This window comes from Seriola lalandi, unplaced genomic scaffold (genome assembly GCF_002814215.2).
Source record: "Seriola lalandi dorsalis isolate HSWRI2012SDOR001 ecotype SW California unplaced genomic scaffold, Sedor1 jcf7180002054570, whole genome shotgun sequence".
Lineage (NCBI taxonomy): Eukaryota > Metazoa > Chordata > Actinopteri > Carangiformes > Carangidae > Seriola > Seriola lalandi.
In genome coordinates, this window is record NW_019525123.1 from 3,057,644 (window position 1) to 3,082,356 (window position 24,713).

The window sequence follows — 24,713 nt, forward strand, 5'->3', positions numbered from 1 at the left end:
TGGGGTGGGGGGGGTAGGAGAGCAGGACAAGGAGGAGAAAAGAGAGAAGAGTCTGTGTGTGTGTGTTTGTGTGTGTGTGTGCATCTGGGTGAAAAAAAAGAGGGAAAGTGGGAAAGAAATGGGGTGACAAGAAGGGTGCTCAAATGGAGGGGCAGAATAGAGGAGATCAAACACAGTTGCCATGGCAACAAATGGAAGCTGATGTTGGGGTGAGAGAGAGAAAAGGGGGAGGGGGGTGTTAATGAAAGTAAGATGCATTTGAGACACATCAAAAGAATATTAATGTGAAGCCACCTACCACACCCTTTGTACCAGAAAAACAAATGTTACATGTAGTAACACACACATGCATGTATACACACACACACACACACATACACACACACACACACACACACGTGCATTAACACACATTGGTCATGGCTGATGTACCACAGTGAGGAACAGAATAAAGGAAAGAGACAGAGAGGCAGGAAAGAGAGAGAGAGAGGCAGACACGGAAATGTTAAAAAAAATGAAAGGAAGCAATAAAAATAAACCAATTAAGGACAAAAATAGACAAAACATGAGTGAGAAAGAGAACAAACTGTGCCTAGATATACTGCAAGAAAGACATTTTCCTCATGCTTTATTTATTTGTGGAATTTGTGTATTTATTTTTAAAATTACACTTGTTTCCTCTTGAGCGATATTGATATTCATGATTTCCATGGTGTAAATATCTTCTTCTAAGTATATGTCCAGTGGAAAGTTTGGTATGAAGCAAAAAAATCTCATGGACCTGAACTTTTTTTCCTCTTTGATTTTTGATCCTCATACACTTATTAAATAGCATTCGGTTGTGAATGTGGTGATCTCCTCTCAACTGGTGGTAGGATTGTCTTGTCATAAAATCAATGTGAACTGAACCAAAGTGACATAAACTGCAGTGAATAGAAACATGTAAAGAGAGGAGGTGTGGGGTGGAGAAACAGAGAACGGGGAATTAAGAAAAAGACAGCGAGGGAGGAGGAGAGACGTGAAAGATAAACGAGAAACAAGAAGATAAAAGATAAAAAGATAAGAGCTGCAGCAGATGTATTACTGTTAGTTTTAGACATGGAAAATAAACCTGTGGTTGCAACACCTTCCCATACTTAACACAACACATGCACACTTGCAGGTGTATACATCACTACCACCTCTAGCTTCTTCCAGACTTAACAGAGATGCAGCAACAAGCAGACCAATTATTAATATCACACTATGAAGGCTAATTATTTCTTTTAACTCAGATACACACCAGAGTTCTGTGTAATTTGCCTGCAATCCAGCTAATCAAGGTGTGGAAAATTCCAATTTTAAATTGAAAGGCATAAAAAATGTGGTTTCATATCAATCTATGAGGACATCACGAAGAAGAAAGGTTCTGTTTCTCATGTTTACCTGCAAATCCAATTTACATTTTACATTAGCAACCATTGCACACTCATGCATATGCACTAAAACATAAAGATGAAGACACAGGTGTAGACACACACACACGCGCAAACACACATGCACACAACTGTAGTTACCTATGTGAAGTTTGCGTTAGTGTCTGTAAACAGTTTGTGAGCCAAACCAGCTTCCTCTCCTCTTCTTCCCCTCGTTCTTCCTCTCTGCTACAGGAAATCTTTTAACACAGCACCACATTGGCAAGCATCTATCTCTCTCCCTCTCTTTCTGTCTCTACCTCCCTCCCTCCATCCCTCCTGCACTCTCTCTGCAGTGCAGTCCCACCCCCACTCTGGCTAGAAGCAGCTGGAGAAAACCAGGAACATGGATCCACACTGGCATGGATCCGGACTGACCAGTCTCAAGTACAACTAGTGGTCATAGGCAGGGAAGATGGTATGATGTCATCCTTAAACACAGAGACCCTTGTGTGCACACACAAAGCAGTGACCATGTACAGGTACGTTCATCTTGATTAATAAGGAACACTTAGATTATAGAGATTATAGAATCACCACACAGAGATACAATGCTTGGAGACAGATAAGAGAGAAAACTCCTCTGTGCTTTCAGTCTCATCCGACATCAGGGTTAATCAGTGCTTTAATCAGAGTCAAGACGTCTGGTGGCAAGAACACAAAAGACAGGCATCGAGCCAGTGGCTGTCTGGAAGGGAGAAGATTGATTTAACTTCATCATGGCATGATTTGGACAGTGGTCAACAGTAATGTAAAGTTTACATGATTTGTGCTTTCTGTAATTAGGCATCAACAAACTCATCTCCACTACGTAATGCTGGGTGATCAGTTTTCAAAAACAGAAACCCCAAAAAAACATCCGCAGCAGGACAGCAGCCCAGCGAAACGATTTATTAATGCAATGATGTTTCAAGCAAACGCCTCCCTCAGCACACCATGGGCATCTGCTCTATTTGATGTAGAAGGGTGAAGCGAGTGATGACCTGCTCATCATTTTTTAATCAATTAATAACAGGCAGAACATTTCAGGTATCTAGGTCCTTTGACAAACTATATGTTAACCATACAAACTCTGTATTTCAAACATGCTCATGTTCAGTTCAAATCTTTTTATATGAAAGCAGAGAGAGAAATTGTTCAGTTACAGATCAAGACATGCAATGATGACATTCATTGCTTATGGAGCTGGCAAAACTTCACTTGTACAGACACACTGACAGTTAATGGCTGTTAAAATACAGTAAAAATCTTAATAGTGTACTTATGTATGCTCAGATGAATATGTATGCACTTGCAGTTTTTATATCATTTTCAATACTACTAATAATCTTTATTCATAGGGCTGTTTTCTTTACGATTACTAAGTACTTTACAAGAAAGACAGTTGGGTCATGTCATGCCCTGGTGGAAGCGACTACTCACTCCATTGGAGGGCCAGTGTGTGTTTGAAGTGAAAAAAAGGCCCCATTTAAAATGAAAAAGCCGAACCTGAGAGAAGATCACTGAATACAAATAACAGCCTTAAAGCCTGTGTAAAATAATTGGCAGCACCCACAGGAAGCGACATTTTCAAGAAAGGCTAGGGGACTAAAAAATACAAGAGAGAAATCAGAATTTTAGTGTGGTAGTGATGCACATGTCCTTTATAACCAGCCCTCTGGGCTATAATCATCTTTCTCTGATAGCACTTTCACAGTGTCACTATTTCTATTACTCTCTCTCTGCCTTTGGCTCTGAATCTATTCCCTTGGATAGACACACTCACATACAGTCCAGGCACATACACACGCACGCACGCACGCACGCACGCACGCACGCACGCATGCACACACACACACACACACACACACAGAGGCAGATTTGTAGCTCTGAGAACTGGGTTGGGAGTGTGCCTGCTGCTCTGGCTGATGTATGACTCATCTCCCCCATCTATTCCACTGGGATACAGAGATCTAGGGAGGACGGACCCATACGTAATACATCAACTCACCCACCCACCTACACCTACACACACACACACACACACGGATGCATAAAAAAAAAACCAGGGGCACTATGTGCATCTCTATATGTATAAATATGCTTTTGTTAAGTACTGAAGGAAGGATACAGTAACCTTCAAACACACACATCAGGCTGTAGAATTTTCAGTAGTATATTGCATGTTTCTGAATCATTCTTGTGCTTCATGATCAATACTAATTTAGGACAATTACCAGAACAATCACTGCGAATCTCATGACCGTGAATTTGAGTTTGACACTGACAGCTACAAGTGAGCAGCAAAAATGAAGCTAACACTGAAGTGCCAAAAGCTGCAGTTCTTCTCATGACCACTTGAGAGGCTCGCTCCAAAAGTGAGTGAATTCCCATGTTAAAATGCCCAACTTTACAGCAGAAATAAACATGTTTACGGACTGGTACAAAAAAACTGTTTTGGTCTCTATAGCTAATTTTCCCCTCCATGACAACTGCACAGGAGTAAATTTTTATATAGTTCACCTAATTCAATCTTATTTAAACTTAAAAGTATGCATAATTGAGGGCGTGGCTTTTGAGTGACAGGTGGGGTCGTCACAGTTGGCTAACTGCTCCGTGTCTAGCTGCTAGCTGTCTGCTCTGCATCACCTCAGATAATAATACCTCTCTGCTGTGACTGTGGTGCTGGTGCCTTTTGGAGAATTTTTCATGCAAATATTGGAGAAAATGATCTGACTCGCTGTGTGGTTAATTGACTAACAGTCTGTGCTCCTGTTTTTTGAGGCGAGTGAAACCATACCTGGCTTGTTCACTTAGCTTGTTATCTAGCTAATTAGCCAGCAAATGAGTTAACCTCGGGTTAGCCTTTGAGCAAGGCAGCCAGACGCCCAGCTGTGCCATTATTCTCCCCTTTTTTGGATTAGCTGGGAGTTAGGCAGAGTCGGGCACTGCCAAGATGGCGATGGCGCAGCAGCTCACTCAGAGCTTAAAAAAACCTCTGGGTGATGTCTTGGAGGTTACGTCCATCTTTATATAGAATCTATGGCTACAACAAATTAGCTGAAAACATTATACACACTTACAAAACCAGAGTGGCATATGTTGACCACAACATTATTGTTGGTTACTATTTAACAAACATTCAACCTTTTTTGATTAGAATGTTGTCAGTTTTTAGAGGAATAAAACATTCACCTCAGTCTGCATTAGAAGTGTTGGGCTTGGCAGGTATATAAACGATTATTTTCATTATCAATAAATCTGATCATTTTTTTCTTGAATGACTGTTTGGTCCATAAAATACCAAGAAATTGATCAAAATGCCAGTCACAAGGATATTCAACCTACAGCAATATCAAACAGAATAAGCAGCAAATGATCACCATGGAGAAGCCACAAGTATGTGTTTGGAGTGTTTGGAATTTCTATGAAAAACAATTAACTGACTGAAATGAAATTTGTCAAAGTAGGTGCCGATTAACCTTCTGTTGATTAACTAATTGATTAATTAACTAATCATTTGAGGTCTAACACTAACCATTGCTATGACATTCAAGATCAGGCCTCATATCTGCAGGACAATATAACAGATGCTAAGTGTGTAATTAGTGAGAAAAATCTCACTAAATCTATTTTTATACCTGAGTCTGTCATGTTATACTGCATCTGACTCCTGGACTCTATTCCTGTTTTATTTTAAAACCATTTTCCTTAGTTGTCTATTGTTGCTTTACTTCTTGCTCCAGTGTGTTTCCCATTTCTGTGATTACCTGCACGGTCTAATGTGTTGTGCTTGTGTCTCGTTACCTCCGCCCTTGTGCTCCCCCTCATTCTGGGTTAGTTAAAGAAGTTTAAAAAAGAACAGACATTTTACATTATGGAAAGATTATCTGCACTTGTTTTTTTTGTGTATTTCTCTATTTTAAATGTCTGCTTTATTCAACTTATTCAACTTATTCCATACCACAACGGGGAGTATACACACACACTGGGGCACAGATTCCACTAAGAATAGCGCTTTTGTAAAATGAGTAAAAATGTATTCAGACCCATATTTAAAGCCCTGGGTTTTGACAACAATATGTGCATTATTAAACATAATTAATTATTAACACAGACATGTAAAAGGTCCCCCACTCCTCCTACATTGGAGCAAGACACCCAGACAAAAGAGGACACAGAGAGACCACAAACAATGATGGCACTGCATCATTTGTTTCTTTTGATATTAATTTTGCATCTTGTTCTGCTTGTCTTTGTGGTTGTTTTGCATCACTTTGTGGTCACTTTGCCACTCTTTAGGGTTGCTTTATTGAATCACCAACAAAAAAATTCAGTAATCCATCCACAATGCTAAAAAGCCTGAAAACCACCTATCACTTTCTGACTCAAGTAGGTGTGAGGCACCAGGGGTGGCCAGCCAGATTTCACCCCTGGCCATCCTTCTGGCATTGCCCCTGCTAACAATCAGCAGGCTGTGAGGTGATAGAGGGGATGTCGCTGTGATCAGTGTGTGTGTGTGTGTGTGTGTGTGTTTCCTGTTCCAAACACAGAGTGTTTCTGTCTCCCAGAAATAGAGAATCTGATAGCTCTGCTGTCTGACAGCCTCTCTTGTCTCTGTGGTCCCAACACAGAAGTGGAACAGATCTGATGAGAAGTGTAAATCCAATGTCTGCTTTTGTTCTCACTGCTTTGTCCTTCTCTCTGATCACAATATTTCTGTCATCCACTCCCTTTCTCTTTTAAACCTTTTATATAATATGCCTTGCTCTGTCCAAATGTATAATTCTGTTATAATGTTTAGACTTAATAGTTGAGTCTGTTAATGAGTAAAGTGTAAGGATGCATATGACGGGATGACTATAAGAGTTGGTACTATTTTGCCCAATGAAGTGACTTTGTCCGGTGTGTCCTTTAAGTATCTATGCTGTGTTAGTTGGGCGAAGATGGATGACTGTGTTTTGTGTGTGTACATGTATTCCCAGGAGGTCTGTGTGTAGCAGTCGATAGTTCTGGCTGGTAAGTGAAGTCAGCCATTACTTCAACCTCACTGACTTTCGCACCACTTGAGGTAGAGGACAAAAGAGATGAGAGGAGAGAAAGGGAAAAGAGAAGAAGAAGAATATAGTACAGAAATGAGCAAGCTGCAGCAAGGTTCAATTCAATGAGATACAATCTAGGTACATTATAACTAATTAAAGAAGCTAATAAAACCAACCAAAATCGAGCAATAAACCACAGCTACCACTTAGGAGAAACTAAATTGGTTAAGGTAATTGGCTATTAATAATGAGCGTAATTAGGGTAATCAATTGTTGAGGCATTGGGGAGAATTATGTGGGGATTTCTTAAGACCTACAACCTTAATAAGTCCAGTGGAAAAAACACTGATGCACAACATCATGAATCACAATTTAATCAGCGTCAGTGCCAGTAGTTTCTATGAGTGATGTGTCAAAATAGTGGCTGACTAACATCAAAAGGTTTAGTCTGACAGTCAAATACTGTGGGGATTCTGGAGAGCTTAATGCTCAACAACCAAATACCAAGGTAATTTTAATGATAAAAAAAGACAGGTTATGTCCTAACATAGTATTTGTCAGATTTCATAGGCTTATCAGACACAAATGTGCAAAGACATCCATATAAGTAGAGATGGATGCAGCTGGGAATTCTGCATTAATCACCTCCAGCAATCCTCTGGCATTCTCTAGTGGACTCAATGTGTAATTACAGCCTCTTGTCTATTGAGTAGCAGAGGGGGAGATTTTGTTTGTGTGTTAACTTCCTGTAAATTAATTCTACTCTTTTTTTTTTTAAAGTATATGTTTTTGGGCTTTTGTGCCTTTATTGGACAGGATAGTGGAGAGAGACAGGAAATGAGGAGGCAGAGAGGGGGAATGACATGCAGTAAAGGCCATCCGATGCGGGACTCGAACCAGGGCCAGCTGCAGCAAGGACTGTAGCCTCTACACATGGGGCGCCTGCTTAGACCACTATGCCACACGACGCCCCAATTAATTCTACTCTTGATGTGATTTAACTGTTTATTTATTTTCATTTAATTATATATTTGTGTTTGAGATGGTTTAACTTTGCAAAAAATGATAGAAATGGAATAGTATAGAGTATAATGATCACATATACAGAATATACAGCTCAACACATATATAAAGAACATAGAAATGACAACAGCTGCACAGCTGGTCCAGGCTTTTCCTTCTGGAAAGGAGCAATGACAACTGACTTGCCCCTGTGACAGACAACCTGTGATTATTTTTGTCTCATCTCACCCAAGTGGATAAACTCGGAGTTCCAATTTTTATATTTATAAAATATTATTATATATTTAACTTTCCTGAAAGTCTAAATGACAAATGACTATAAAATTATTTCCAGAAAGATTAGACACTTGAGCACATGAGTCAAAGAGCTGCTAAAAAAGAACCATGATAGGCTGGGGTCAGATTGGTATGGTGTGCATATAGTAACATTCTGTGCAGTGTGAACGTGGCTGAAAACATTTGAATTCTACAGAGTCGCGAGCAGAAAAGGCTTCGACAAGCTGACACACTTACCATAGACTTTGCCCAAGAACAGCGTCTTGACCAGGTTGAACTGTGTGTCTGAGGCGTCTGGGAGGGTGTAGCTGACTGGGGGGTAATGATCCAACTGAAACAGTGGGATAGAGAGAGAGTGAGATCTATTAGAATCTGCATTTTAAAGAGAGTCTAAAATTAATGACAACAGCATTTTAAAAAAGACCCAGACTCAGACCTGCATCAGCACATCAAGCAGAATAACCAAGATGATGAAGAAGAAATGGTAATTCATTGCTGCCAGGGATTGTAAAGCTGCTACACAGCAGTATCAAAAGCTCAATGGCTCCCCCTTGTGGTTTTAAAATACCCAGAAAGCTCTAAATAACCACTGTTAACAAACCCTTATATTACTCCCACGAATCATGAGCAAAGATAGTTCAAAGACAGTGCATTTTATCAACTCTTACAGCCTTAATTTGAAGGCATAGTCACTACATGTTAGAGCCAGGACAAATTAGGCTGCTCACATATACAATCATTTGGCATGTGAATATACTAAACGTGTTTTAGGAAACGTTTAATAAAAAAAAGTTTAACATAATGTAACCCACATGGATACTAAACCCATTTATGTAATTTAGGAGAGTTTACCATGCCCACCACATGGTGGCGCACCAGCCCAGTATTCTTGTCACGGCCACGCAGAGCGCCGCTCGTTCTGAGACACTCGAGACACTGACCGAGAGCGCCGCTCGTTGAGTGAGCTGACGAACTTGGGTATGAAACGTGATGTAAACTTCATAAATTAATGATTAATCCCCGCGTAGTGTATTGATAAATCTCTTGTTTATTAGGAGAGAGCCTTGTGAGTTATTGAGAGAGAGAGAGGAACTGCTTCAACCGTGTATGCCCTCTGTTGGACTCCGGTAAGCATGGCTGCTACATGCTAAGAGGCTAAGCCTCGTTGTTTGCTTGTTATGTGAAAATGCCTTTCATTGAGACACTTTTATTAAACCTATCGGGGTTACAGGAATGTGTCCTAATGTTTGAACCCACCGTGGTATTCTCTGTATCATTGTGAACCGTGAAAACAGACTTTGAAAAGATCGCTAACTAAGTTAGCACGAAGCTAACGCTAGCCGCGAGTGATGCTAGCGCTATGCTAGCTCAGGTATTACCTGTAATATGTAACGTGAGTACTAACAGTCTAGCTGGGTAAGCTAACGTGTTGCTACTGACATTTACGAGAGAAATAGAGACAGCACATAATGCATAATTGTGTTGATATGGTGCCAGGTTGTGATAAATATTGTTTTCTGATAACTGAGATGTACATAATGTGATTTATTGCACTGAAGCTGTTTAAATATTTATGTTGGTTCAAAAGAGTTGCTTAATACTGTTAATTTACAGTTAAAAAGGTTAAAAAGAGATGTATGCTGCAGTTAAAAAGATAAATAAGTGCATTTATTTTAAAATATAAGTTCATGGTGAATAATAGTCATGGTAAAAATACTTATACTGTACTGTAAATGTATACAGACTCATTTAAATTGATTTGAATACTGTATATCCTGCATTTGGGTATAGATATGGAAGATATTTAGAGTGAAAAGTGAAAGTAGAATGATGTCATGTGATTGAATAGAGAGTAATGTATATGTTTTCTGCACTCTAAGTGTAGATTGGTTTTTTTATTGCCGGATTAGGAACTGATTCAGATTCAGAGCCTGTGGAGGTTCGGTGGCGAGCCAGGAAGGACGAGCGACTTGGACGGAACGGTGCACGTGTGGCCAGCCGTGGGATCCACTCCGAAGAACCCCAGAGATCATCTCACTTCACTCATTGACATAGATAAGGAAATAACACACAAATCTACCCGGGTAGTGAACTGAACATTTCAGATCATTACACGTACACCACAGAACAGAGTTGAACTCTTACCTCCTAATAAAGAAGGACGGACACTTTTATTTGAACTTTTTTTATTTAGTTTTTCATGAAAGAGCTCTATTTTTCATAATTTTTATGTGTCATACACTGTCAAAAATTTACCTGTGTGAGACAATAAATTGTCAACTGTTAACTTCATGTTCTCTCATTTAAATAACTATATCCAGCTCTCTGAACCTAGAGAGTGTAGGTGTCAGTAGTATGCTTTTGTTCAAGAACTGCTAAGGGCGCTACAATAAGTTTTAAAATGTCCAATTTAAATGATCATCTTACTATTTTCATTCGTTATCAACTTAGAGAAAATGCATGAAAATCCTCATATTGAGTGGTGTACCAAATACACCTGTTCAAAAATACCAACCAGAAGATCCTAAATATAGGAGGACTATTCCAAAAGCATGCTGTCATGCTCGCTCGCAGAAACAGACCAAATGATTACAGGAAACCTCTTGTTTGTAAAGCTGTTAATTTAGTTTTTTTTCCTTTTTGTTTAATTTAGCTGGATGCAAGCTGAAAAGTGATCTTCTAAAATGATTCTCTAAACAAACAGCTCTTCACCACGACTGGAGATTAATGATCACACATTAATTAACAATCTGCAATTCCTGAAGTCTGTGGTGGGTTCAAAGCCTTTTCCTGAGAGCTTAAAACAGAGAGTGAACCAGCAGCGTGTTTACAGAGAACATCAGTGGAGGCTTGAGAGCAGCGAGGGTGATGGAGGCAGGGAATACATGACTTTAATATCCCTGCAACATAATTAACTTGTTATTGCTGTTTCATTGAAGTTTCTAATTAGCTTGAAGGCTGCAGCCAGTGCTACTGACGTGGAGTGTTTCAACCCCACAAATTGGTTTCTGTGTGTTCCAGAAATAAAAGATCTTCCTTCCTTCCCTCTCTCTGCACACAGGAGAACTGTATCTCAGCACGCTCCAGTCTGCCGAACGCACACCAACTGCCCCAGCCAGAGCAAGGGAGGTTGAAAACAATGACTTTTGTTACTGTGCGTTTTACTGGAAATTTGTTCCATTGATGTGCTGAATAGCTGTCGTGGCCTGTTAGCTGGGAGCTGAGCTAGACTGTCACTAAAGGGCTGAGATCTATCTGTGTGTGTGTGTGTAGTTGTTCTTGTTTACAGGTTTGAATCAGTAGAGTCCTCCCATATAGAAAACTCTCTCCCCCCCCTACCCCTCCAGAGTATTTTCTCCCTCTTTCTCTCTATACACGTGCAAACACACATGCAGCATATCCTAATTTGATTCATTCCAAAAGCCTGGTCTCAGTGGAGTATTGTGTGAGTTTTGTTTTCCACAGTGACTGGAGGGTGGGATAATGGGGAACAATTAAATTGTGCTCAGCTTATTTACTTTTATCTGAGAAAACAAATTGGCTGCGCAGCCAGGGAGGGCGGTCTGAGTCTCGAAACCCCCAAAAAAGGTCCGCAGAGGCAGACAACTAGGGAAGAAACCTCATTTTACCAAACTTTGTCAATTACAACTGCAATTATTGGGATCCTTTCCCTTTACACTGAACCATTTAGACAACACAATTTTCTCCTTGATGCGCTGTTGGTGCCGCTTAGGTTACATAAAACTTACATAAGCAAAGTAATCAGAGGTTAGATAAAGAGAAACTTAACAATGGGTGAAATCTATTTCCCTCACTATGTGCTCAAAAAGAATCTAATTTAGTCAATGTGCTGTATATATTTAAATTAATTTACACTACACTGAGAACTTTTTACTTTAGTAGCGACATTGTTTCCTTAATGATATCTGGAGGAGGAGCAAAGTGCAAACAAATGCTAATTTTCTTTGTTCACTTGAATAAATAGTTTACCATTATTATCAAGTGAATTACTGAATGATTGTCTTGTCTCATTAGCCAGCCATTCACACTACTAATACCAACCACAGAAGCAATATCAGTGGAGAGGAGCGGGGAGGAGAGGAGAGGAAAGGAGAGATGTCTGATGCCTGAAGGGATTCCTCACTTTCATCTCTAAACCCTCACAGTGTGCGAGAGGTTGAGAGAAAGCAAAAGTCAGAGATAGAAAGATGGGAACTTATTTTGATCTCGCCTTGGTATGCCTTTGATAGCGAGTTCTCCTGACAAGACACTTACACACTGCTTTAAAATCAAACGCTCGCTTCTTGCACTGCACTCTGGTTTCAGTAGGTATTTGTATGCATATGCAAATCTATGCCTTTAAGATAGCCTCAAGATTATATGAAGTTAGATAAAATAAATGCACAAAAGTGATATTTGTTATCATATTTTTTGGGTCTACTGTTTTTTTTTTTTATATCCAAAGACGACATCTGTTTTCTTTCAACCTTTTCCTCGCACTGACTCTCATTCTGTCTTTTGCTTTTGTTCTCCATTTCTCTCCCGTTCCCTTTTCTCTCAGATTCCCATTACTTCATGCCTTTTTTTGTCTTCTCACTTGTTCTCTGCCATGTCTTTAAACTAAACAGTCACTTGTCTAAATGCCTTTAAGATTTGCAGCCTGATAGCAGAGAATTGAGACCTCGGCAGCCTCAGGTAAACACTCAGCTCTCTCTTTTACCCTGGAAATTGAATTTGATCCACCAGCGGGCTGACTTTTATTGCATCTGACTCATATCGCTGCCTCTCACTCATGTTGTTATATCTCAGATGAAAGCAGCTACAACAAGGCCTCTGATGAGCATATAAGCGAAATAGTAATGGGGTGGTTAAATTACAAATGCTGATGGAAGGTTAAAACAAAATTGGCATTTTGGGCTTTAATGCATAATGCAATAATTTCCAATCCAATTTCAAATGTAGTAATTCGCACTCCCAAGTCGTCATTTTATTTTTACCATTTTAACAAAAAAGAAAATTGCAATACACATTACGATATACATTTTAGTTTTACTTTAGTTTTATTTTTAAGCTCAGTCTCTTAACCTACTCAAATGTGTTTGTGTCAATAAATAGCCAATCACCAGCATGATTAGATCTTGGCCCAAGCCTGCTGCATGCTTATTGGCTCAGGTTTTTATTTGGAGAGATTTATTCATTTATTCTTTAGGTATCAACATTGGGTATCAAATGATACTATCAATAGAATCAAACCAATTTTGTTGGTCCAAGTGCTATATTCTATCCATACCACAATCTTTCCCTAACCTTAACCAAGTGCTTTGAATGGCTAAACCTGACCATAAAAAGATGACTAATGCTGTAGTGTACCCTGAATGTTGAAAAATAATGTGAAATAAGTGACACCAAGGGGTCCTGACCAAGCATCCATATGTGATAAATTGGGATTGAGAATGCGTAGTTTGTATCCACCTACTGATTTTAAGTTCAATGTTGTAGCTCTGTTTTTAGTCTCCATCAAATCTTTGTTGGTGGAGACTTTGTCTCATTGCTTTTTGGTATTGGGTTGGCAGTGTACAGTGGGTTTTAGAGCTTTTTCAGTGAGCACAGCTGCCTGCTATATCCACAAACTATAGTTTCAGAGCCTTGAGAGTGATCGAGAACAGTAAAGTTGAAGGCTGTAAAACCAAAACAATGGCTGAGATGCAATAAAGCATCATAGAGCTGAGAGGAACTGCAGTTGGGTGATGATTCTCTACTCCTTAAGTATTGATTATAGCTGCTTTAGTTGAATTAACACATCAGGTGGCAAATAGAAGTGTTCAGCACATTTACAAACAAACCTTTTATAGTGACTCTTAAAACGGAACTGACTATACTAAATCACCATTGATACTGAATGAATCAGTAACTTTTAGCAGTGGAGCTTGTCACACGTGAGAGTCTGCTTTTGTCAGCTCAGCCATAATGCACAGTACATTACTTCCATGTTGCAAACCTATGAAAAGGCTGTGGAACCTGCAGAAATAATTAGAATCTGATGAGTCTGATAAGTGCTTGTATTGGCTAGTTTTGTATTGAACTGAACTTGGACTAGCACCAGACTGAATATACTACTGAACTGACGACAGTTTGAATCATTCCTGAACAGTGCAATCACAATGATGTGTATGTGCCTTTGACCGTTGATGCGTTCACTTACTTATGTATGTACTGAAGTGCATTTGCATCGTGATGTGATTCTTTGGCTTATGGAAAAAAAGCTACATTGTCAGTGACTATGAGTTTTTGAACTGAACGGAATGACAAGTCATTCATTTGGGATTTCCACCTCGAGCAGCAAAACATGCATATTCCTCCTGAATCTGGGTCTGTTGGGAAACACAATGAAATTAATTTTTTTATTAATATGGTTCAAAATGCTGTCTGATAATTAACAACTTTTCTGTGTGCAATGCAATATTGGCAGATTGACTGATAACACCTGTTGGTGCTACCCACTCACTGCTGAGTCTTGCTTCTGTTGTTGTCTAGAGCGGAATTTTTCCTGTTCCTCATGTCTCATTAGTGTGAGTGTGAATACAGTTGTGGTTGCTTGATCAGAATAAAAAAAATATTACTAAAAGCCCGTAGGGATGTGTGAGAAGTTAGGTGGTATGAAGAGAAGTGCGGTGGACAGATGAATTTGAATAATGTTGATTTTGTAGTGTAGCAGTGTGAAGCCTGTGTAGTGAGTTGACCTGACAAAATCTCATTTGTGCATGCACGTCTGTTGGTATGCATGTCCGCATCTGTTTATGGGTGGATATTAAGTGCATGTTTGTACCTTTAAAAGAGCCCCGAGGCAGTCAAGCAACTTGAAAAAGTTTTACTCATCAAAGTTATCTTCGTTAACATACCTTCAGGCTCTTCTTTTCATGCCCTATCCTTAAACCTCATCTATTTTCTCTCTCTCTATCCTCCCGCACAGTTCCTTTACTGATTTCTTTTACTCTTAAATCCAAATTACCACATCATGTCCATCAGTGTTCCTCTTAATTCTCTTAACACTCTCTAATGTTTAAGTGCTGTGCGTATCATTTTGTGACAAAGAGATTCAAAGGATTGTTATTTGGAGTACAGCCCGGGCACATGGGGAGTGGTAAACTGGGGATATGCATTTGATAGTTAATAGTTCAGTCACACACTGAACACTGGGCTGAACATCGATATCTCCAATCTAGACATAACTAAGCTGCAATCAAGTATGTGTGTGAGTGATGAGCAACGAATCTCGCAGTTGCTCCAATCACTTTCTGTGCCAGTAAAAAGGGATGTGTTATGTTCAAGGGCTCCCAGCGGAGTGATCAGCGGCTGCAGGTTGTGATTTGCTCAGAAAAAGAGAATGATTTCCATTGGATGTTTCAGTTTAATTTTCTTGCTGTCAGAATTTTTCACTGTAGTGTGTGAATGTAGGTAATGAGATTCCAGTATGGATGAGGTAATTGCTCCATGTACATTTAGAGAGAGAGAGATTGAGAGAGAGAGAGAGAGAGGGCTAAAGACTTACAGTATGAAGGAGAGGAGGTGCAATGATTATTTGGTTTGCAAGTGTAGTGTGATTCATTCTGGCCAACATTTTATTTCACCTTAATGAAAACAACAGTAATGGGGCTGTAATGCACCTGTAATTATCACATGAAAGAGTCGCATTTGATCAAAGAACCAATAAAATATTCACTGTCGCGCAATGTCTCTCTATGTATCTCTATCTTATGTCCTAAGACTAATGCAGGAAAAAAGTCTTTTCATTCTTCATATACATACTTAATTTGTTCTAATGTGGAAATACAGTGATTGGTTATTTTTTATTCTTGTTTACTTTACTGTTCCTTTTAATTCCTTTTTTCCATTTACATGCTGCTGAAACGTTTTACTTTCTCAATTACATCTAATCAAATGAACTCTAGTCAGAAGGCGCCCCCTTTTCTCTGCAGTGATTCTTAAAATAGAGGTGATGTACACCTGGGCTACAGATAATTGGAAGTGTTTCTTTCATGGATCATAATCCATGAGGATACCATGAATAAGATAATAATGCAGATAAGATGAAATTTCATTGAGGCCAACAGGGAAATTACAGGTTATGTCAGCATAAGTATCACAATCCTTAGAGAATAAACAGTGCAGAATGTAAGCAAATAGTTGGAATATTAATAACAAGTTTATACAAAATTATACAAATGAAGCTCCCCTCACAGTTCAGCAGTTCTGTTAGAGGAGGTGAGTCAGTGGCTCTAGATAACACCATTCATTCTTTTGGCAACTTGGGTGAGCTCTGGGTGAGGTGAGCTCTCCACCAGTGAATATCTGACTATTTTACTATGTGGATGTACTGTATATTGTTTGAATCTAAGTTATAATGTGTGACACAACAGAAGTCCAAGTGTGCAGAAATGATACAAACTACAGGATCTGCAAACATGGCTTTCAAATTACAAATTCTACAGGAGGCAATGCATTAACAAACTGTTTATAATTTTTCTGTTTGATTGTCATTATAAAAAGCAACCTTTTTGTTGGCAAACCATAAACTGCCCATGCAAATACAAATTTATTCCGACCTGGACGCAACCAATAAATAGGTTTTATAGGTGGCTTCCATCCACTTAGAGTCCTCCTTAAATCGCAGCCTGCAGCGAAATCTGGGCATTTTAGCCCTGAACAAAGCATATAATAGTTTAGCTGAATTCTCTCTCCATCCTTGACAGCTCCTGACTGAGGCTTGGCTGTATTGATCTGCACAAAGCTGTTTAGCTGCACAAAAATCAAGAGCACTGGAACAAACACACACAGATACACACAACTATATACAAACAAACACATTGTCATGCGCAAACACGCACACTACTCGCTCTGTCTCACACGCATGCACACACTTAAATACCAGCACACACAGCGCCGTGCACTCATACAAACACACACAGATCGATGCATTCTCTCTGTTGCTATACTTAGGCTGTCTACTGGAAGTGGATTAACAGTGGCAAAGGACAAGCTGTTTCATCACAGCAGACGACAGAACAGGACATTGCACTCCCCTCTGACTTATTGCAAACCATCTGTGCTTGTGTGATTGTGTACTTGTGAATGAGTATGTGTATGGAAAGTGCTTTGTGTGCATGTTGCTACACGGCAATCCCCTGCACTCCATGGTTTTAAGTAGGATACTGAAATTGACACTTAAAGTCTTTGGGCTTGATAGCAGAAAGTAAAAGTGTGTGTTGCAGAGGGCTCTGATGTGTGTGTGGTCTGTACCTGGATGGTGATGCTTCTGTTGACACGGGACATGTTAATGCTATGAGGCTGTCCATTGGCCAGGTTACGCTGGTCCACATCAATAGTGAATGGCTCCTTCAGACCTCCCAGGTTATACCGCACCTGCATTGAACCTGAAGACACACAGGGGATGGTTTGATCTGCTTGTATGAAACCTCACAAATGCCAACAACTTCTTTTCCACTCCTCTAAAATAGGCATGAGCCCACATCAATAAATACCTGAATAAATAAAATGAATTTTCTATTTCTCGAGCAGTGGCTGTAAGAACATGATTGCTGACAAGTCTATAGATAGTGTATTACTACTTGATGACACAAAAGACATTTCTAAATTTATTTTGTTTATTATAATCGTAATTGTTTTCTTCCACTGCTTTCTTGAACTAAACACTTGAGCCCAAAATAAAGTTTTCTGTTTGAAGTGATGGTGAGAGAGGGGGCGAGGAGTAGATGGGGAAACACTGAAAGATTCAGAGGACCCACAGCTTGGCAGGGGATTATATATTTACTGTCTCAGGGCGCTGCGTTAGCAGTGGGCCAAGAATTTTTCGCAGCACCCCTGAGCAATGTGAGTATTTTCTGGTTTTATTTGTGCACATCAATTGCTGAAACGCTAGATGGCACTGTCAAATTTTTATTACTTCTATTTTATCAAAGCATTTTGCTGCCTGTCAGCTGCTCAGTGGGAGGCTGCTAACTGAAGAGGATTTTTGGAGATTATACAACTTTCCAAACTGTGCTGCAAGGACAGCCTTTAAAAATGTACTTTGCAGGACTAACAAGCATTACTCCAAGCAGACTTCTCACTTGTGATCGTCCACAAACTGCATGTGTGTGTGGATCTTACCATTCTGCCTTAACACTAGAGCCAGATAGTCCTGAGTCTTGGAGCTGACATACATCAGAATAGCTGGAGCACTGGATGTGCTGAAACTGAAAGCGACTTCCTCCTTTGTTAGATTCACTTCTTGTGGCGTCAGCTGGTGCATCGAAATCTTTGTGTCTCTACTGGCTCCTGCAACTGCTTCGGACATGAAGTTGTACTTGATCAACGTTCCTGCCTCAAAGAAACCCCCAACATCTAGGTGAGATAACAGAGGAAATAAGAAAACAAGTGGGTGAACACACAAATACAATAATAGAAAGAAAGAAAGAAAAAGTTAATAAATAAATAAACAAAGTAAGAAAGACAGAAAGAAAAAAAAGAAAAAGAAATAAAGACACCTTCCATCAAAAAGAAGTCATAGGGAAGTGCTCAAAAACTCACACATGCCAAGACACAACAGGCTAGACATATTATATGGCCAGAGAGAAGTAAGCACACACATAAATATGGCTGTGTTCAGGAGGTGTAGTAAACTGGGTGTTAAATTGCTGTGCTCCAGCATCTGAAACCGAACAATACATTGTTTACCAGTACATTAACAGACCTAATGGCATATTCCAGCCTTTCCAGAAGGCTTATTGATTCTCGTAATCAAGTGTTGAGAAGAAGGGACCTTATTTTTCTATACTTCTGCTATGCTCCTTGTTTTTGTTTATTTGTGTGTATGTGCATGCATGCACAATGTTCGCGTGTCAGTTACAAAGGAGATAAAAGGCACAATATGCGTGAAATTAAAGAGAATAGTTACAGGGAAAGCAGAGAGCCTAGGGTTGTGTGTGTGTGTGTAAATGCTATGGAATATGCCTTGACATGTCTGCCTTCCCTCTGTGGCAGCAGTGAAAATATATAACTACACCCCTTTCGAGACAGGAATACTAAGTGAACACATTTATGCATCTTATTTTAAGGCTTCACTTCACCCATCGTCTCCCACCGGACACAGTACAATAAATACTTCAAGCTACATTACTTAAATTTAATAGAAGGCTTATTACTAGAAAATGGGCAAGTTCCCTGACTGGTATTGGTGTATAGGCAAATCCTCGCCTCCATTCAACTATACCACAATTTTATCCTCCATTTTGCTGTGCACTGATGTAGTTTCAAGCTTTGGGAGTCTGGGGAGACCCATTTTACCAATTGTTCTGTGTTAACCATCCTGAGAGCTTGTGAAGTTTTCAAATAGCTGAATGTTCAGTGTCTGTCGAGATTCCTGCTGCTGAGTATTAACGGAATCAGGCTTAAATTCGACAAAGCGCAGTATCTCCGTCCGAGCAAAAACATGCTTGATTGAATTCCTTAAATCAGTTACAAAATAGTCTGTGAATAAACAAACAATGTGACAAGCTTCAATACAGCTTATCATGGACAAGTGACATCACACAAAATTTAGTTAGCCTTTTTACCTCAGCTGTTGACTTTATTGCTTTTTTCAACTGAGCATATTTTATTAATAGTAGCTTTGTATATCATGCATAGACAAACCAGTTGAAAATGCTGGTCTGGAGCTTAAACACAGTCTCATTTATATATGTAAACCTTTTGGAAGAATTTTTTTAAAACTGTGAATTATTTATATTTGCAGTGATTTTCAGACATGCATGCTATTTCAATTAAAACACCACAAAAAACAAGCTGGAATAAAATCAATCTTTTTTAAGGTAAACACAAGAAACTTGTGCTACAGAAAATGAATGAATGCATGTGGGGGTCAGGATAGTTTACAAGGTGCTAAACAAAGACAAAATTGAATGAACCAAAATGGACTAAAATTAACCTAAATTAACCTCCTCTACCTATAATGTTCCGATGCAGAGAGGATACAGCACCAGCTATCTGTGAAACTATCACTAGGTTTGTGAAGTTCTTCCTAACTATTCGCAAGTTTCAAACTAATGACTAACTAAATCAGGTTGCCCCATTAAAACTTAAGAAGTGTCTTAGCTAGTTAAGATTTTATTAATGTCTAAATGAGTTGCTAAGAAACATCTGTAGTGAAAGTCAAGAGCATTCAACTACATAAGGAGGAAATCACTGTACCATCACAAGATGCAGCAGACTGTAACTTCCAAAAATGAGTTTCAGAGGCAACAACCCATTAAACTTGACTGATAATCCTTTTCAAATGTCGGTAATAATTTGTTTTATTTAGTGTTAGCATCATTCATGTAATTTAGAATGAGCAGGAAATATCTGATTGTGTCAATCTAGCTAACTTTAATTGGTTGTTGTGTTATTTTTGTGAAATGCATTTAAAAACTTTAATCTTTAATCATAATTAAAGTGTTAGGACAGACATTCTCTATTAACATAGCTATTCTACTCTTGTGTCTCGTGTCATATTAGCAGGCTAATGTTAACTTGGTTAGTTTGATTCAGCTAGCTAACAAATGATGTATTAAACCATATTAAATGTATGTATGTACTTAACTGTCAATCCTTTGTAAAAACCTGTTTTTGATGCAACCTGTTTTAATTTTAATCGCCTGAATCTCCTGTAAACACCTACATTATAACAAGATTAAGTCTGAACTTGAACTTGCAACGGACCTCCATCTTGCCAGCTTGTTGACTAAAAATGTTAGACACTTAAAATTGTATCTTAATTCATACAAATTGTAGATAATGTGGGGCCTACAAGAAATCTGTGTTCACCTTCTCTGTCCTGCTGAGAAAAATCGAAGCGAGACTCAGACTAGCTGCCCAGAGCCTCAGCAGCAACACAAACAATTGTCTGGAAGCATAAGAAGGAATTAGAAAACTCTGCCCCAGGTCAGAGGCTCTTTATGTTTGTGTGTGTTTTTTTTTGTCAGTGTGTGAAAAAGTTTTAGAAAGGGAATTTGTTTTTGTGAGTTTGTGTGCGCGTGTCCACGTATGTATGTACATGTGCACACTGGCTCCATGTGACCCTCAAAGGCAGGAAAGCAGAAGAATGAGAGTGTATAATAATAATACAGCAGGGTCCCCTGAGCAGTGTGTAAATATGGATACAATGGAAATGCACTATGCAATTATGGCTGGCTTCATGCATTTTTCACTCACTGGGTGGATAGGGAGAGATTACAGGGAGAGAAGGGTAGGGATTCGGAGCAGGAGAGAAAGAAAGCTGAAAACAAAAGTGGCAAGGAAGAAATGGAAATTGAGAGGGGGGAGAGTAAAACGAGAGGAAGGGGACAAAGAGGAGAGGCAGAGCAGGGGGGCAGAGGGGGAGGAGGAGAAGAGGGGGAGAACAAGAGGAAGGAGAAACCACAAGTAGAGAAAATACATGAGAAAAGAAAAAGAGGAGAGAGTAAGAGAAGCAAAAAGGAGACTGGAAAAAAAAGAGAATAGAAAGAAGAGTAGATTTATAGATAGAGAAGGGGAAATAGAGGGGAGGAGTAGATAAAGGTGAAGAAACAAGTGAACATGGATATGGCAAAAACAAGATTTTAGAAAGGCAGCAGAGTAGAACAAAGAGAAGCAAGAAGATGAAGGGATGAAACTTATAAAAGGGAGAAGAGATAGAAAGGATATGAGAAGAAAAAAGACAGGACGTGTGTGAATAGTGAGGGAAACAGGAGGAGAGAAAGGCGAACAAAGTAGATGAGAACCGGAAGCAGAGAGTGAAAGGGAAGAAAAGAAGAGACAGAGGAGGAAGAGGAGGCGTCACAGGCCATGCACAAAAACAAACAGACACAAGGGTGTGCTCTCTCCCTTTGTTTGCCTCTCTTTTTTTTTCTGACATACACACAGACGGACACATAAACACACAGAAACACACACACACACACACACACACACACACCCTCACACAGACAGTAATCTCTATTCTCTAAATCCTGAAATGCCTGATTGGTTATGACAGAATTCAGAGGAGGTCTTTTCATGTCTTACACTAGCATATCACCACACACTGTCACCCTCTTCCAAACCACACACACACTGACACACACACACACTCTGCTTTTCTGTCATCTTGTCACCCCCCTGCCAAGTGCACAGGGAAAAAACACTATTCGGCTTTAGGAAACAAATTAATTCACGTGTCGGGGATCAACTCTGACTGGGAGCTAGCAGAAAGCCTCTGACAGCACTGCTGCTCTCCTCCCCTGAGCATTTTATGAAAACTTGTTTCGGGAAGTAGAACTTTAATAGTGTATCTAATGAGTCCCTATGAAACAAATATGATGTTTTAGGAATATACAACAGTGCAGACGCAGAGTTACAGTGTGACATTTTATCATCTCTGAACTTCAAAAATCTACAGCTACCTTTTCGCTTAGTGAAGTGACTTGCATTTTATTTTTTTGGTTTGATCTCTCAGCGCTGCATCTGCACAGTATTAGCATTCAGTGAGTGCACTCTAAAGTCAGGGAGAATTGGTGGGTAAGCATAATATCACTCTCAATCGATGCCTTTTATCATAAGCCCAAACACTTTCAACACGACAGCTCCAAACTGAATAGGAAGTGAGGACAGTCACAGAGCACAGCAAAAATCACAGTGGGTTGACAGACAATGAAGCTCATTGAAATATGACTACTGCAGCAGTAACCCCGGTGATATTTGACTCTAGCATTGTGAACAAAAGATAACACTTTTTCACAAAGATGCCGGTTAAAGTTGTTTGAAAGGTGTTAGCTGAGAGATTATGGCTCCGTGTGTCATCTTAAAATTCTGAGCAGAGATAGTTTGTTAGCTTTGAAGAAGGGAATAAAAAGAAAAAATATATATATTCATATTTTCACCTGTCTGCTACTGTTAGATAGCTTAGTGAACTGTAAAAAAAACCCTGCAGAGCTGGCAACAGGGAAACACAATCTGACATAAAGGAAACCCTGAAAGCCCACAACAGGAGAGATCACATTGTCTTGCAATTGAAGTTTTGAAGATGAAGAGCAGTACAACACACTCTCAATGGCATTTACAGTCCAATGATCTACCTATTCAATTAGAGACTGACATAATCTTACCTAAAATGCCTCTTACCTCTGGTGCAGAATGGGCCGTCATAGGCAGTAGAGGTGCAGTCACACAAGTAGCCGTTATACCTCTCCACACACTTCCCTCCATTGCGGCAATACATCCCAAAACTGGTGCAGTGGCCTTGGCAACCGGGCTTGACCCCAGGCGTGACCATGGCCCTCTCTTCAAGGTCTAGGGTGATGCCGTTCATCCGTAGGGCTCTGATACAGCCCAGGAACCCCCTCTGTCCCCCTGCCGCACCTGAGTAGCAGGGGAGGGAAGGAGGGAAAACACAGATATGGAGGGAGGTGGCGTCAGTGTAGCAAGGATATGCAGCATTGGGGAAATAAGTGAAAAAAGAAAGAAAACAAATAAAGAGAAGGAGGGGAGGACAAATGGAAGTCAGAGTCACAGAAGTCATTTTGAATGCAAGAGGCTCTGTTTTAATCTCTTTTGGAAACGTTAATATCCTAACGCCTGGAGGAAGCCACTGATGTCACGTTAATCGTTCCGGCTGTGACGCCGTTCTTGAAACAACCTTCAACTCGTTTGATTTCTTCACTAATTAGAACAGCCTAATGAACACTGTGTCTTAATGAACATCTCACAAGCAAACACAGGCAAATGGATGCATGAATGCATGTAAGCTACATACTACACACGCATTTAAAACAGACCACACACGGCGTACCTGATTTGAATGAGTCAATATGAGCATTAATGCTTAGCCTTAGGGTGTCGATAGCCATTCCTCTAAAGTGCTTCCATCGTCATTTTGGCCTTGCACCATTACAGTCTAACTACCCATTAACTTGGACAGAGTAGGGGTGTTAAATAGATTAATGTGCACTTAAATGACTATGGCAATAAACACACTCATAAACATACACCCACAGGTATAGATTCGAACGTACACAAGCACACCCACAGAGGATGGCTACACTGTCTGGATACACACACTAGTATGTGTGCACACTCATACACACTATCATTAACAAGAGCCGAGGGGCATTTCAGTTATTAAAACCTCTCAATTGCATCTTTTGGATTACAGAAAAGTATCCATTCAAGAAGACATGTTAAGGAGATCTGAGCATATACTCACTCACACAGTTTCCTCCCTCGGCACACACACACACACATCTGCCAGCTTAGCCACACAGGTAGAACACACGCACGCACGCACACACACACACACACACACACACACACACACACACACACACACACACACACACACACACACACAGAGCTTCTGTAAAACTCACAAATGGTGTGTAACAGAGCCTGACTGATACTGACTGAAGTCAATATAGGCTTAACACAGAAATATTAATTTTGGTGAATATGATGGCAGATGCAAATTAAGAATGTTGCGCAGTAAACTGCAATCTTTTGTTGGTGTTGTTTTGTTGTTGTAATCATAATTCCAGTAAATATATTTTATTTTGTGTTTATCTAATTGCCATTACTTCGAATATTTCAGGTTTCAGAGCAGTTTACTACACTGTACCTTTTGTTAAACTTACTGAATATTCAATTGGTAAAATACCCTTTGTTGCAACCAAATTTATCAAAAAATGTTTATTGTGTTTATTGGGTGATATGCCATCAGATTTTTACTTATCTTAATATCAATATTAGTATTAGCCTTAAAAATCAAGTGTTGGTCAGTCTCCAGAATACACACACATACACAAGACAGACAAGCACATCTGTACATGACTGAGATTCAGACACATTTGCAGTAACAGCAGTGAAATACACACAAACGCACACATATTTGCAC

At 39.6% G+C, this 24,713-nt stretch overlaps 1 protein-coding gene across 1 annotated transcript in view; it reads right to left on the minus strand.

Moving 5' to 3' along the window:
* Window positions 1-24,713, minus strand: part of cntnap2a (contactin associated protein 2a) — a 339,851-nt gene that overhangs the window by 9,280 nt on the left and 305,858 nt on the right. The window contains exons 20-23 of the mRNA XM_023416970.1: window positions 22,949-23,185; window positions 17,942-18,175; window positions 17,072-17,205; window positions 8,012-8,105 (exon numbers count right to left, since the gene is read on the minus strand). Of these exons, the coding sequence (XP_023272738.1) occupies window positions 8,012-8,105; window positions 17,072-17,205; window positions 17,942-18,175; window positions 22,949-23,185 (699 nt within the window). The remainder of the gene's footprint in view (window positions 1-8,011; window positions 8,106-17,071; window positions 17,206-17,941; window positions 18,176-22,948; window positions 23,186-24,713) is intronic.